The following is a 13,164-nucleotide window of genomic DNA, read 5'->3' as shown; positions in this document are numbered from 1 at the left end:
GGGTGCGCCTACTCTCATGTGTTGTTGGCACAACAAGCGGGGTGATTGATTGCGCCGCCTATTCTCCCAGCTGGGGAACGGTTTTACCACTCCTTTTGCCAGCTAATTTGCTCGAGCTCGAGCTCGCCTCTTTCTGTAGACGTGCTCGATTTAACTTATTGATGTGGCGCTCATAGTCTGTGTCAACAGGCTTGGGAGCTGGTGCTCTAGCCATACGAATGAAGTGGTCAATCTTTTCCACAGGCACTTTCTCCCTTGGCGGCGGTGGCGGTTTCGGTGCAAAATGGGCTTCCACCTCGGCCTTCGATATGGCTACGTTTTCCTCCTCGGACTTGTCATAAGGCCTCTGCGGAAGAGGCGCGAGGCTTGGACCATATTAAAATCGCTTGCCTCCACCTGTACCTCCAGTACTACCTCGACTTGTACCGCTACGCACCATAGTTGAGGCGGCTCTCTTCCGTGATAGCTGAGGCGGCGAAGATGGTTGACGTGGCTGAGTTGGAGGAGGAGGAGGAGTGGCCTGAAGCTGTGCCGGACTTGGAGGAGGAGTGGCCTGAAGCTGTGCCAGACTTGGAGGAGGATTGGCCTGACGCTTTGCCAGACTTGGAGGAGGAGGAGTGGCCTGAAGCTGTGCCGGACTTGGAGGAGGAGTGGCCTGACGCATTGGTGGACTTGGAGGAGCGGGAGTCTGCTGACTCGGTGGCGGACTGCGACCAGGAGTCGGATGACGCGGTGTCGGTGGCCTTCGAAAGATGATGCAATCCTTTCTCCATAGGATGATACGATGGTTGGCCTCTCCTAGTGTGTGCCCATCGTCACCTCCAGGATTGTCAAGCTCTAGCCCCGACTATTGGTCCACCACCTCATCAACCAAGACACGAGCATAGCCCGCTGGAATCGGGTTGCGATGGAAGGTTGCCTCGGGGGGATTTTTAAAAGCAAGGGCGTCCGCCACCTTCATGGATATGTTCTTCATTTTGAAGTGTAGCTCGCAGTTAGTGTTCTCCATGATGTCATCCACTTGGTAGCTATCCAGCAATGCGTCGCCCGGGGCGGAACCCACACTGCTTCTCGGCATGGATGGGACGGTGTTATCCAATGGTGGATCATCCGCTAGCTGCTGAGACCCCCTTTGCTGGCTAAGTGAGTCGATCTGCTCCTGCTGCCGCTAGAATTTGACTGCCAAGTCCGTGTGCGCTGATTCTAGGCCTTGAAGGCGTTCATAGTCTAGCTTCCTCTGCTCCTCCTCCATCTTCCTCTTCTTCTCCTCCGCAATCTTCTTTCTCGCACGGGTTCTGTAGTCGGCGTTCCAGTCCGAAAAACCCTCATACCACGGAATAGCGCCCATGCCTCGTGTTCTTCCCGGGTGTTCAGGATTTCCCAGGGCACGCGTAAGCTCATCATTCTCTCTATTGGGCTCGAACAACCCCGATCGAGCCTCTTCTATTGCAACAAGTAGCTTATCTTCGGCTCCGTCCAAACATGCCTTCTTCGAAACTTTGCCTGTCTTCGGGTCCAACACCCCCCATGCGCATAGAACCAAGTCCTGCACCTGGGGGGGCAGCTCAATGTTTCTGGAGTGACATCTACATCTAGCATCTCTTTCTCAGACTTATCCCACTTAGGCATTCCCACCGCATAGCCACCTGGCCCTAGCTTATGGAACTTATCCTTTTTTGTGGCATTGGCCTTGTTTATTCTCGACCGTTCCTTAGATAATCCCGAATCCTTGAATTTCACGAAATCGTCCCAATGAGCACTTTGCTTCTCTAGTGTTCTCTCGAATACTGGAGTCTTCCTGACTCCGTTGACGTACTTGGCCCATTCACGAATCTTGTGGTTCTTGAATGCAAGGGTGAAATGATCTAGTAGGGTGAAATGTTCCATGAGCATTTCCCAAAGCAGAAGTTTTTGTCTGTCGTCGACAAAAGTAACTCCTGGACGTGGCTTTGCTGGCTCTCTGCATTCTTGAAGGGAGATCGGGAGTTGGTCCTTCACAAGAACTCCGCACTGACGAATGAACTTGTCCGCAATCTTCTTAGGCACTAATGGTTCGCCATTAGGTCTGATGGCCTCGATATTGTACTTTATGCCCTCCTTCAACTTTTTGTTCGGGCCATGTTTCCTGTTGTCTGAAGATTTGCTCGATCCGGATGGCTGAAAGAAGAAAGATCGATTCGTTAATATATCTTCAAGTCATTTAAAACATGTGATGATCACCAGATGCCTGCTTATATAAATATATATACCTTGACGGTCTTTGTTGTTTCAAGATCAACATTTTCTTTGTCATGTTCATAGTTCATGACTTCATCAATTCATTCGTCGCGATCGAATATCATATCACCCTCCCCGGTGTTGTTTAGATATTTGGAGCCATCATAATCTTCTTCATTCTGATCATCATCTGGCCCGCGAGGATGGCGTATGATATTTAACAGGGCCTCTTCTCCCTCTCTGCCGGTATTGTCCGCCATAGGTTTTGTTTAACTAATCCAAAAGAAATATATTCAAATTACAATGCATGGATGCAATCAATTAATAAGGAAAAACTGAATCAATCATAGTACATAATAAGCATCATTGAATATAATCTCGAATACGTCGTCTCGAATAATAGATATAATCTCGAATACATCGCCTCGAATAATAGATATAATCTCGAATACATCGTCTCGAATAATAGAAATAATATCGTATACATCACTAGCTAGCTAGCAAGCTAATAAAGATCGAATACTACAGAGTAATCTAGGCCACTCGTGGTTCCTGAGGTGCGGGCGGTGGACACCCAAAGAGCAGGAACCATCACTGGATCATAGCTCGGGTGATCTCCCAAAAGAACCTGCCAGGTATTGGAGAACCTGACTTCCATAGCAGCCATGTAGCGATGGACGTGCTCGTCCTCCTCCATGACACGGTGACGTACCACCTCCGGCGGGGCCGGCTCCCTCCGCACCGAAAGTGGCCCACGCGAACACCACCAAAGGAGATGAGGGTCGACGACGGGACCCGGGGCCGGGTTCCTCACCAAGCGTCGCGCCCCTGAAGGTAGCACCTCCCAATGCAAGCCCGGCGGAGCCCAGTCCCGGACATGGGTCCTCTGAAGCAGGACGTCGTCACGAATGGGTCGACGGCAAGGATGCGGGCCAGGCATCGTCGACAACAAATACTATATGCCGCAAAAGTAAAGTAACATTTTTTAAAGCACGGGCGGCAACGACGGGGACGGGGCGGCGACGACGGGGACGGGCCGGCGGGGACGACATATGGGAGGACGGGCCGGGCGGGGACGACGGGAGGACGGGCGGGGCACGGCGACGGGGTGCGGCGCGGCGACGGGGACGACGGGGATGGGCACGGCGACGGGGACGGACGGCGACGGGGACGGCGACGGGGGGCGGCGGCGACGGGGTAGAGGAGAAAGAAGCGGGGAGAGATGAGAAACTAACATGTTTTTTGAAGTGTTTTCTTATATAGAACAACCTTTAGTACCGGTTGGGGCCACCAACCGGTACTAAAGGTCTGTTTTGGCCAGGCCAAGCGGCGGGAACGGCACCCCTTTAGTACTGGGTGGTGGCTCCAACCGGTACTAACGACCCCCCCCCCTTAGTACCGGTTGGAGCCACGACCCCGTACTAAAGGGTGTGCGCTGCTAGGCGAGGGGCGCAAAAGTTTAGTCCCACCTCGCTAGCCGAGGGGCACTCGCACCTGCTTATAAGCCCCGCCGTCGCTACTGTCTCGAGCTCCTCTCTTAAGGAGGCCTTCTGGGCCTACCTCTTCTGCGATGCCCTGTTGGGCCTACTGGGCTAGCGGGCTTGCATCCTGGCCCAACTAGAATTTGGGTTTCTAGTCGTATGCAGGCCGTTGTGGCCCAGTAGGTGGGCCTTTTCTTTTCTTTTTTTGGCTTTACTTATTTTTGTTTTATTTATTTTAGAGTGGTTTTTTGCTGTATTTAGAGTTTGTTTGTGAATATTTTTTCTTTAGGTACAAAAATTTACGAACTTTCTGTTAGTACCGGTAGTTTACAAATTTGAATAGTTTAAATTTTGAATTATTTGAAATTTGTGTGAATCACTAGTTTGTGAATAACTTAACTTTGAAAATAGATTTTTCAGTGATTCTTTTTTCTTATGTTTAATATTAGTGTGTTTTATCTATATATTCAATTTGGTAATGCTTAGGTTATTTAAAAAATGAAATGCCTTTTTAACGGTTGAGTTTTCGTCCGAAACCCTGATACTTCGAAAGAGGTTGTCCATTTTGTATACGAAGTGCATCCAGTTTTTGCGGTAACCCTCTCTACTTTTTTGCACATGCTATGTGGGTGAAATTATGATACCATTCCAACTTTCAACCTTTTCTGAGTTCATTTGAAATGCTTTTCAATTTCAGGGTCATTTAGCTGAAAAAACCAGTAAATGCATGAAAGAATTTGCTTGCACATAAAATTTCTTCGCGTTTCAAATGGCAAAACACATAACTAGCTACCCTAACTATAACAGAGATTCCCTCCTAGGTGTGAAACATAGAAGAAAGTGATGATAGTGAAGACGATCACATCCCAGATCTTTGGGTGTGAAACTTTTTCTTCGCGTGTGTCCCTTTGCGCCGTAGCCATGGAAAATCTTCATCATTTAACTGGATGCTCGGGTCAATATTCACTGTGAATGGAGCAATTTCATCAAACTTTTCATAATCTCCTGACATGTCTGTCTTGTCATCCACTCCCACTATGTTTCTCTTCCCAGAAAGAACTATGTGCCGCTTTGGCTCATCGTACGATGCATTCGCTTCCTTATATTTTCTTTTTCTCGGCTTGGTAGACATGTCCTTCACATAGAAAACCTGTGCCACATCATTGGCTAGGATGAATGGTTCGTCTGCATATGCAAGATTGTTGAGATCCACTGTTGTCATTCTGTATTGCGGATCTTCTGTTACCCCGCCTCGTGTCATATTGACCCATTTGCACCGAAACAAAGGGACCTTCAAACCACACCGATAGTCAAGTTCCCATATGTCCTGTATATAACCATAATCTGTTTCCTTCCCCGTCTTGGTTTCTACATCAAAGCGGACACCACTATTTTTGTTGGTGCTCTTCTTATCTTGGGCGATCGTGTAAAATGTATTACCATTTATCTCGTACCCTTTGAAAGTCATTATATTCGAAGATGGTAACTGGGACAGCAAGTACAGGTCATCTTCAATAGAGGCGTCATGCATGGTACGTGTCTGCAACCAGCTGGCGAAACTCCTGGTTTGTTCACGTGTAATCCAGTCATCAGACCGCTCCGGGTGTTTGGAGCGTAGCAAATTATTGTGTTCATCCGTATACGGAGCCACCAAGGCGGAATTCTGTAGAACTGTGCAGTGTGCTTCAGTGAGAGAATGCCCGTCCATACATATTATTTGTTCCCCTCCTAGCATGCCTTTTCCATCCAGTCTACCCTTATGCCGCGATTCAGGAACACCAATCGGCTTAAGGTCAGGAATAAAGTCAATACAAAACTCAATGACCTCCTCATTTTCATGGCCCTTGGAGATGCTTCCTTCTGGCCTCGCACGGTTATGAACATATTTCTTTAAGACTCCCATGAACCTGTCAAAGGGGAACATATTGTGTAGAAATACAGGACCCAAAACGTTAATCTCTTCACATAGGTGAACTAGGACGTGCGTCATGATGTTGAACAAGGATGGTGGGAACACCAACTCGAAACTGACAAGACATTGCACCAAATCATTCTCTAACCTTGGTATGATTTCTGGATTGATTACCTTCTAAGAGATTGCATTGAGGAGTGCACATAGCTTCACAATGGCTAATCGAACGTTTTCCGGTAGAAGCCCCCTCAATGCAACCGGAAGCAGTTGCGTCATAATCACATGGCAGTCATGAGACTTTAGGTTCTGGAACTTTTTCTCTGTCATGTTTGTTATTCCCTTTATATTCGACGAGAAGCCAGACGGTACCTTAATACTGAGCAGGCATTCAAAGAAGATTTCCTTCTCTTCTTTGGTAAGAGCGTAGCGTGCATGACCCTAATGTATGTCGTCTTTTCCGTGCATACGTTGCTGGTCCTCCCGTGCCTCAGGTGTATCTTTTGTCTTCCCATACACGCCCAAGAAGCCAAGCAGGGACACACAAAGATTCCTCGTCACGTGCATCACATCGATTGCGGAGCGGACCTCTTGGTCTTTCCAATAGGGCAGGTCCCAAAATATAGTTTTCTTCTTCCACATGGGTGCGCGTCCGTCAACATCATTCCGAATAGGTTGTCCACCAGGACCCTTTCCAAAGACCACCTTCAAATCCTTGACCATATCATGTACATCATCACCAGTACGGTGGCGAGGCTTCGTCCGGTGATCCGCCTCACCTTTGAAATGCTTGCCTTTCTTTCTTACGGGATGCCTGCTCGGAAGAAATCGACGATGTCCCAGGTACACAATCTTCTTACAATTAGCCAAATATGTATTGTCGGTATCGTCCAAACAGTGCATGCATGCACGGTATCCCTTGTTTGTCTGTCCTGAAAGGTTACTAAGAGCAGGTCAATCATTGATGGTCACGAACAGCAACGCCTTTAGGTCAAATTCTTCCCCCATGTACTCATCCCACGCACGTACACCTGTTCCATTCCAAAGAGTTCTTCAACTAATGGCCTTAGGTACACATCAATGTCATTGTCGGGTTGCTTAGGGCCTTGGATGAGAACTGGCATCATAATGAACTTCCGCTTCATGCACAGCCAAGGAGGAAGGTTATACAAACATAGAGTCATAGGCCAGGTGCTATGGTTGCTGCTCTGCTCCCCAAAAGGATTAATGCCATCTGCGCTTAGACCAAACCATACGTTCCTTGCGTCATCTGCAAACTCCTTGTCGTACTTTCTTTCAATTTTTCTCCACTGCGACCCGTCAGCGGGTACTCTCAACTTTCCGTCTTTCTTACGGTCATCTCTGTGCCATCGCATCGCCTTGGCATGCTCTTTGTTTTGGAACAAACGTTTCAACCGTGGTATTATAGGAGCATACCACATCACCTTGGCAGGAATCTTCTTCCTGGGGCGCTCGCCCTCGACATCACCAGGGTCATCGCGGCTGATCTTATAGCGCAATGCACCGCATACTGGGCAAGCGTTCAAATCCTCATACTCACCGCGGTAGAGGATGCAATCATTAGGGCATGCATGTATCTTCTGCACCTCTAACCCTAGAGGGCAGATAGCCTTCTTTGCTTCGTACGTACTCTCGGGCAATTCGTTGTCCTTTGGAAGCATATTCTTTATCATTACCAGCAACTTTCCAAATCCCTTGTCAGATACACCATTCTCTGCCTTCCATCATAGCAATTCCAGTGTGGTGCCCAGCTTTTTCTTGTCACCTACGCAATTCGGGTACAACAATTTTTTGTGATCCTCTAACATGCGCTGCAACTTCTTCTTCTCCAAATCACTTGCGCAGTTTCTCTTTGCATCGGCAATGGCCCGACCTAGATCATCAACGGGCTCATCCGATGCCTCTTCTTCAGCTTCTTCCCCCATTGCCGGCTCAGCTTCTTCCCGCATTACCAGCTCAGCTTCTTCCCTCATTGTTGTATCATCGTATTCAGGGAACCCATGGCCAGGATAGCTGTCGTCGTCCTCTTCTTCTTCATTGTCTTCCATCATAACACCTCTTTCTCCATGCTTGGTCCAAACATTATAGTGGGGCATGAAACCGGACTCAAATAGGTGGACGTGAATGGTTCTTGACGTAGAGTAATTGTGACCATTCTTACAGCCAGCACATGGACAAGGCATAAAACCATCTGCCCGCTTGTTTGCCTCAGCCGCAAGCAGAAAAGTACACACGCCATTAATGAACTCGGGACAGCATCGGTCATCGTACATCCATTGCCGGCTCATCTTCAATACACAACACCGAAAACACCAAATTAATATAATACATAAAGTTCATACATAAAGATCATACAACACTTAAATGCAACAAACAAATAACTCTCTAGCTAAAGAATTTAAATGCAACAACAAATGCGATCAAGATCGCAACTAAGGTAACAATTGATCCAACAGCATAATGATACCAAGCCTCACTATGAATGGCATATTTTCTAATCTTTCTAATCTTCAAGCGCATTTTCTCCATCTTAATCTTGTGATCATCGACGACATCGGCAACATGCAACTCCAATTCCATCTTCTCCCCCTCAATTCTTTTCAATTTTTCCTTCAAATCCTCGTTTTCTCTTTCAACTAAATTTAACCTCTCGACAATAGGGTCGGTTGGAATTTCCGGTTCAACTCTACATACAAATATCTATGTCAACTTGATGGGCATAATTTTTCATAAACACGAAATGCAATGAATAGTTTTAAAAGAGAATATACCACATCCGAATCATAACCCAGACGAGGGCCAACAGGGACGGATATCAAAACCATGGCACTATGTATAACAAACAACGTATGGTAACATAATTATACGAGTAACTATATATCCAAATCACACAAACATCAATTTTTTATATAAAACTTCATGAACAAGAGGCTCACCACAAGGTGGTGCCTGCGACGGGACGTTGCGAGCGATCGACGGTGGTTACGACGGAGATTTAGAAGGTACTAAGTAAACCACACCTACATATGCAAACTAAGTGTTATTTTTGACCTCAAATTGCATATAAATAAAATACTAGCACATATATATAATTCCTCCCAAATTATTAAACTCAAAAATCAATCACTATATAAAGCATTGCACGAGCTAATCTAGCAATGAGAGATGAAAGTACAAAGTTGCTAACCTTTGTGATCATTTGAATGGATGGGGGCCTTCAAATCTTGACAAATTTTGGGCAAAATGTGTGATGAGCTTGAGAGGAAGAGGGAAAAGAACAAAGAGGAGAGGGGAAAGGGGATGAACAGAGCGAGCTCGGGTGGACGAAGGGTCTATGTAGGATGACCTTTAGTACCGGTTCGTGATACGACCCGGTACTAAAGGTGCTGGAGGGGCCCCGGACTGACAACATCCTGCCACCACTCACTTTACTAAAGGTGCTGGAGGGGTCGGTGAAGCCTCTGGGCAGCTCGTGGAAGACCCCTTGCTCGGGCGTTCCTCCTTCCCATCCTGGCTCGGGGAATGAGTTGGGACCTTCTCCTGGTGTGTACTCTAGATCAATCATGCGGGGCATGTAGGCATCCGCGGCTACCGCGCTGGGGCAGTTGCATGGGTGTCCCACGCCTTGCGCCGCTTGCCGCGACGCCTAGCCTTGGTGGGTGTCGGGCTGCACCCTGGCACGGCCCCGCAGGGGAACAACAATGCTTGTTACTACTGGAGGTGGTGCCATCGTGGTAAGACACGCTGCGCCGAGTACCATGCTAATGCCGTCGGGTCCCCCAATGCCCCATGAGGCGTGTGAGCCCATCGGGGCCTCGCGCGTGCCTCTGCCACAACTTGAGGCATGGGTAAGGTGCAAAAGGGCGCCGTACCCCTGCAAGCAGTGTCGAGTAGTTCGGCGACGCGCTCCAGCAGTGCGTCGCGGCCGCTCTCCACCAACCTGTGCCGCAGCAGCTCCCGTGCCACGATGAGTCGCGCGAAAAGGAGCGATGGGCAACTGCCGCTCCCCTGAGCCAAGACTAAAAGACGAGATATAAAAGGGGAGAATCCAACTTGTCAATCGAAAAAATGTTAGAACTCCAAATTCCATTAAGAAGTTGCAAACCAACTACAGAAAGCAAGCAAATGAATAGCCACGTCCAGCACCTAGTCTAGTCTTCTCACTAACGCGGAGCTAAGTGCTACCACTAGGACGTGGGATGGAGCCCCCGAGGCCCGATGGTGGCACTCTGGAGACTCCGGGGCGTGTACAACCCCACTCATTATTACGTGAGAATGTCGCGAGCAGAGACCTTCATAGGCACGGGGCCTTGCTTCATGGGTAGAACTTCCGGTGGTGCTGGATGTTCCAGGCATTCTGGATGGGGATCCCGTCCTGCATCTCCAGGCACGCGGCGCCAGGCCTGGAGGCATAGGCGATCCTAAATAGGCCCTCCCACATGGGTGAAAGCTTATGCAGCCCTCCCAGGAGAGCACCTACCTCAGGACGAGATCACCCACCTTGAGCGTCCTAGAGCAGACGTTGCGGGAGTGGTACTGCCGCAGCGCTTGCTGGTACCTTGCTGCTCGGAGCGCGGCTTGACGGCGGCGCTCCTCCCCCAGCAGGAGGTCCATCCCCCACAAGGAGTCCTGGCGTGCCTCGTAAAATGCTAAGACCCACGCGAAGTGATGCCTGACCTCAAGAGGGAGAACCGCTTCGGCTCCGTAGACGAGGAAGAATGGATTCTGACCCGTTAGCTTGGTCGCGGTGGTGCGAATGGACCATAGCATGGATTGGAGCTCGTCCAGCCAACCCCTGCCTCAGCCCTCGAGCTTCTTTTTGAAGGTTCTTTCCTTGAGGCCTCCCAGAACCTCCACATTGGTGCCTTCTGCCTGGCCGTTGCTCCTACGGTGTGCCACTGAGGCGTAGCATATCTGCGTTCCATGGTTAGCACAATATGTTTTGAAAGGGTTGCTAGTGAACTGCGAGCCTTTGTCGGTCATGATGTGATTAGGGACCCCGGACCGGCTTACGAGGCCCTTGATGAACTTGAGTGCCGAGCAGGCTGGGATAGTGCGGACAGCTTTCACCTCCACCCACTTGGTTAATTTGTCGATGGCGACGTAGAGGTAGAGGTAGCCCCCGGGCGCCCGAGGGAACGGCCCCAAGATGTCCAGCACCCAAACCACGAACGGCCACAAGAGCGGGATGGTCTAGAGGCCCTGAGCGGGCTGGTGGATCTGCTTCGCATGGAAATGTCATGCTTCACAAGATCTCACCAGCTCGATGGCATCATTGAGCGTCGTGGGCCAGTAGAACCCTCTACGGAACGCCTTGCCCACGAGGGTGCGCGATGACGAGTGATGCCCGTAGTCCACGCCGTGTATGTCAGCCAACAGCTCATGTCCCTGCTCCCTGGAGATGCATCATAGAAAAACATCATTTGGCCGTTTCCTATAGAGCTCACCATCCTAGATGCAGTAGGCAGTGGCCTATCGTGCCACACGCTCTGCATCCTCATCCTTCTCCGGCAGGGTACCCTGAAGTAGGTACGCCCTAAACTCTTCGGTCCAGCACGCCTCCTGAGGCTCGAGCGCTAGAAGTAGATGCGCTCCCGAGGTTGGGCCGCAAGCAGGGGCTCCCAAGAGGGGTGCTGGTGGTATCTCCTCCTGAGGCGATGCTGGTTCCGCAGCAGGAGGGGCTGCTGAAGGTTTGAAGAGCCGCTCCTCGAAGACGACAGGCTCCTGGGGCAAGCGCCGGGATGCCCTCTTAGTGATGTCGTCAACTTCCTTGTTCGTGCCGCGGGGCACATGCTGCAGTTCCAGGCCCAAGAACTGGTTCTCAATTTTTCGTACCTCCGCAAGGTATGCCTCCATGTGCTCGTCCTTCGGCTCAGATACTTTCTCGGAGAAGTTGACGAGGAGCTGGTAGTCGCCCTTGATCGTGAGGCACTTGACTCCCAAGGTTGCTGCAGCCTTGAGACCGGCATCATGCCTTCGTACTCCGTGATGTTGTTGGAGACCTTCTCGCCCAGCTGGAAGCAGAGCTGCACGGCGTAGTAGAGCTTGTCCTGGGTGGGCAAGATGAGCAAGGCGCCAGTCCCCGTGCCCTGACGCGTGAAGGCGTCGTCAAAGTACATGACCCAGCCATCTGGTGCCTTGCTCGCAGGTGAGAGGGATCGGTCCTCTCCTGCTTCGGGGCTGGGGACGTTGGTCCATTCCACCACGAAGTCGGCGAGTGTGGCGCCCTTGATGACTCTGGTGGTGCTGAACTCCAGCTGGAATGCCTGCAATTCGATGTTTGATTCTACAACCCTTCCTGCTGCATTGGGGCTCCTGAGCACCCTCTCTAGTGGGTAAGCTGAGACGGCCTTGATCGGGTTGCCTTGAAAGTAGTGGTGCAACTTGCATGAGGCGACGAGGAGCACGAGCAAGAGCTTTTGTGGCATGGGGTAGCGCGCCCGCGCATCACGCAACACCGTGCTGACGTAGTACACCAGGTGCTCGACGAGGGTGAAAGTGTGGGTGCCGCTTTGCGCCTCCTAAGGCCCGGTGGCCTCAGGAGGCTGGTCGCCGGTGGAGGTAGTCGAGGCCTCAGGAGCTCCATCCTGAGGGGTTGGTCTTCTGCTGGGGTAGCCGAGGCCTTAGGAACGCCATCGTGGAACCGTTGCGTTCCAGCTAGCCGCGGGGTGCTGCTTTGAGAGTCCTTGGCTGGCGTTCCTCCCGGACCGCCACCAGAGCCGCACTAGCCGAGTGAGGGGTGGTGGCTAGGTAGAGCACTAGCGGCTCGAGAGGGCGTGGTGTTACCATCACCAGCAGGTCGTGAGGTACTTATTGAGGTCTTGGAATGCCGCGTCGGCCTCCGGAGTCCACTCAAATGGTCCTTTCTTTTTCATCAGCTTGAAGAATGGCAGGGCGCGCTCCCCCAACTTGGAGATGAAGCACCCTAGCATGGTCACATAGCCTGCCAGCTTCTGCATCTCCTTGAGGGTCTGTGGCAGGCACATCCCTTCTATGGCCTTGACCTTCTCGGGGTTGGCCTCGATCCCCCTATGCGACACCAGAAAGCCGAGCAGCTTGCTGGAGGGGACGCCAAACACGCATTTCTTCGGATTGAGACGTAGATCCACGTTGCGTAGGATGGCAAATGTTTCCTCCAGGTCTTCAATGAGAGTCCTCGCCTCCCGAGATTTCACCACCATATCGTCAACATAGGCCTCAACGTTCCTCCCGAGTTGCCAGCCCAGAGCGATGTGCATCAGCTGCTGCAAAGTTTCTCTGGTGTTACGCAGCCCGAACGGCATGCAAGTGTAGTAGTACACCCCGCATGGGGTTAGGAAAGCCATCTTATCAGCATCTTGTACTGCCATCAAGAAAACACAGCAGGTCGCACTCGGTGGTGGAGTCAACGATCTGATCGATGGGCGGAAGTGGGAAGGGGTCTTGGGGGCAAGCCTTGTTGAGGTTGGTGAAGTCGACGCACATGCGCTCCTTCCCGCCCTTCTTGGGGATGACAACCGGATTCGCCAGCCATTCCGGGCACCGTACCTCTCGAAT

General features: G+C 50.7%; 1 protein-coding gene across 1 annotated transcript; it reads right to left on the bottom strand.

Moving 5' to 3' along the window:
• Nucleotides 1-10,428: 10,428 nt before the first annotated feature.
• Nucleotides 10,429-12,953, bottom strand: LOC147975771 (uncharacterized). Its single transcript, XM_087520574.1, has 6 exons — nucleotides 12,553-12,953; nucleotides 11,746-12,090; nucleotides 11,117-11,602; nucleotides 10,888-11,023; nucleotides 10,642-10,821; nucleotides 10,429-10,542 (listed from the first exon to the last, which is right to left on the bottom strand). Exons 1-6 carry the CDS (start codon nucleotides 12,951-12,953, stop codon nucleotides 10,429-10,431), a joined length of 1,662 nt encoding a protein of 553 aa, XP_087376700.1.
• Nucleotides 12,954-13,164: the final 211 nt, after the last annotated feature.

The sequence above is a fragment of the Triticum urartu genome, chromosome 4A, assembly GCF_056163025.1.
Source record: "Triticum urartu cultivar PI428250 chromosome 4A, HENAU_Tu73, whole genome shotgun sequence".
In the NCBI taxonomy this organism is placed as follows: Eukaryota; Viridiplantae; Streptophyta; class Magnoliopsida; order Poales; family Poaceae; genus Triticum; species Triticum urartu.
This window is presented reverse-complemented; position numbering and strand designations above follow the sequence as displayed.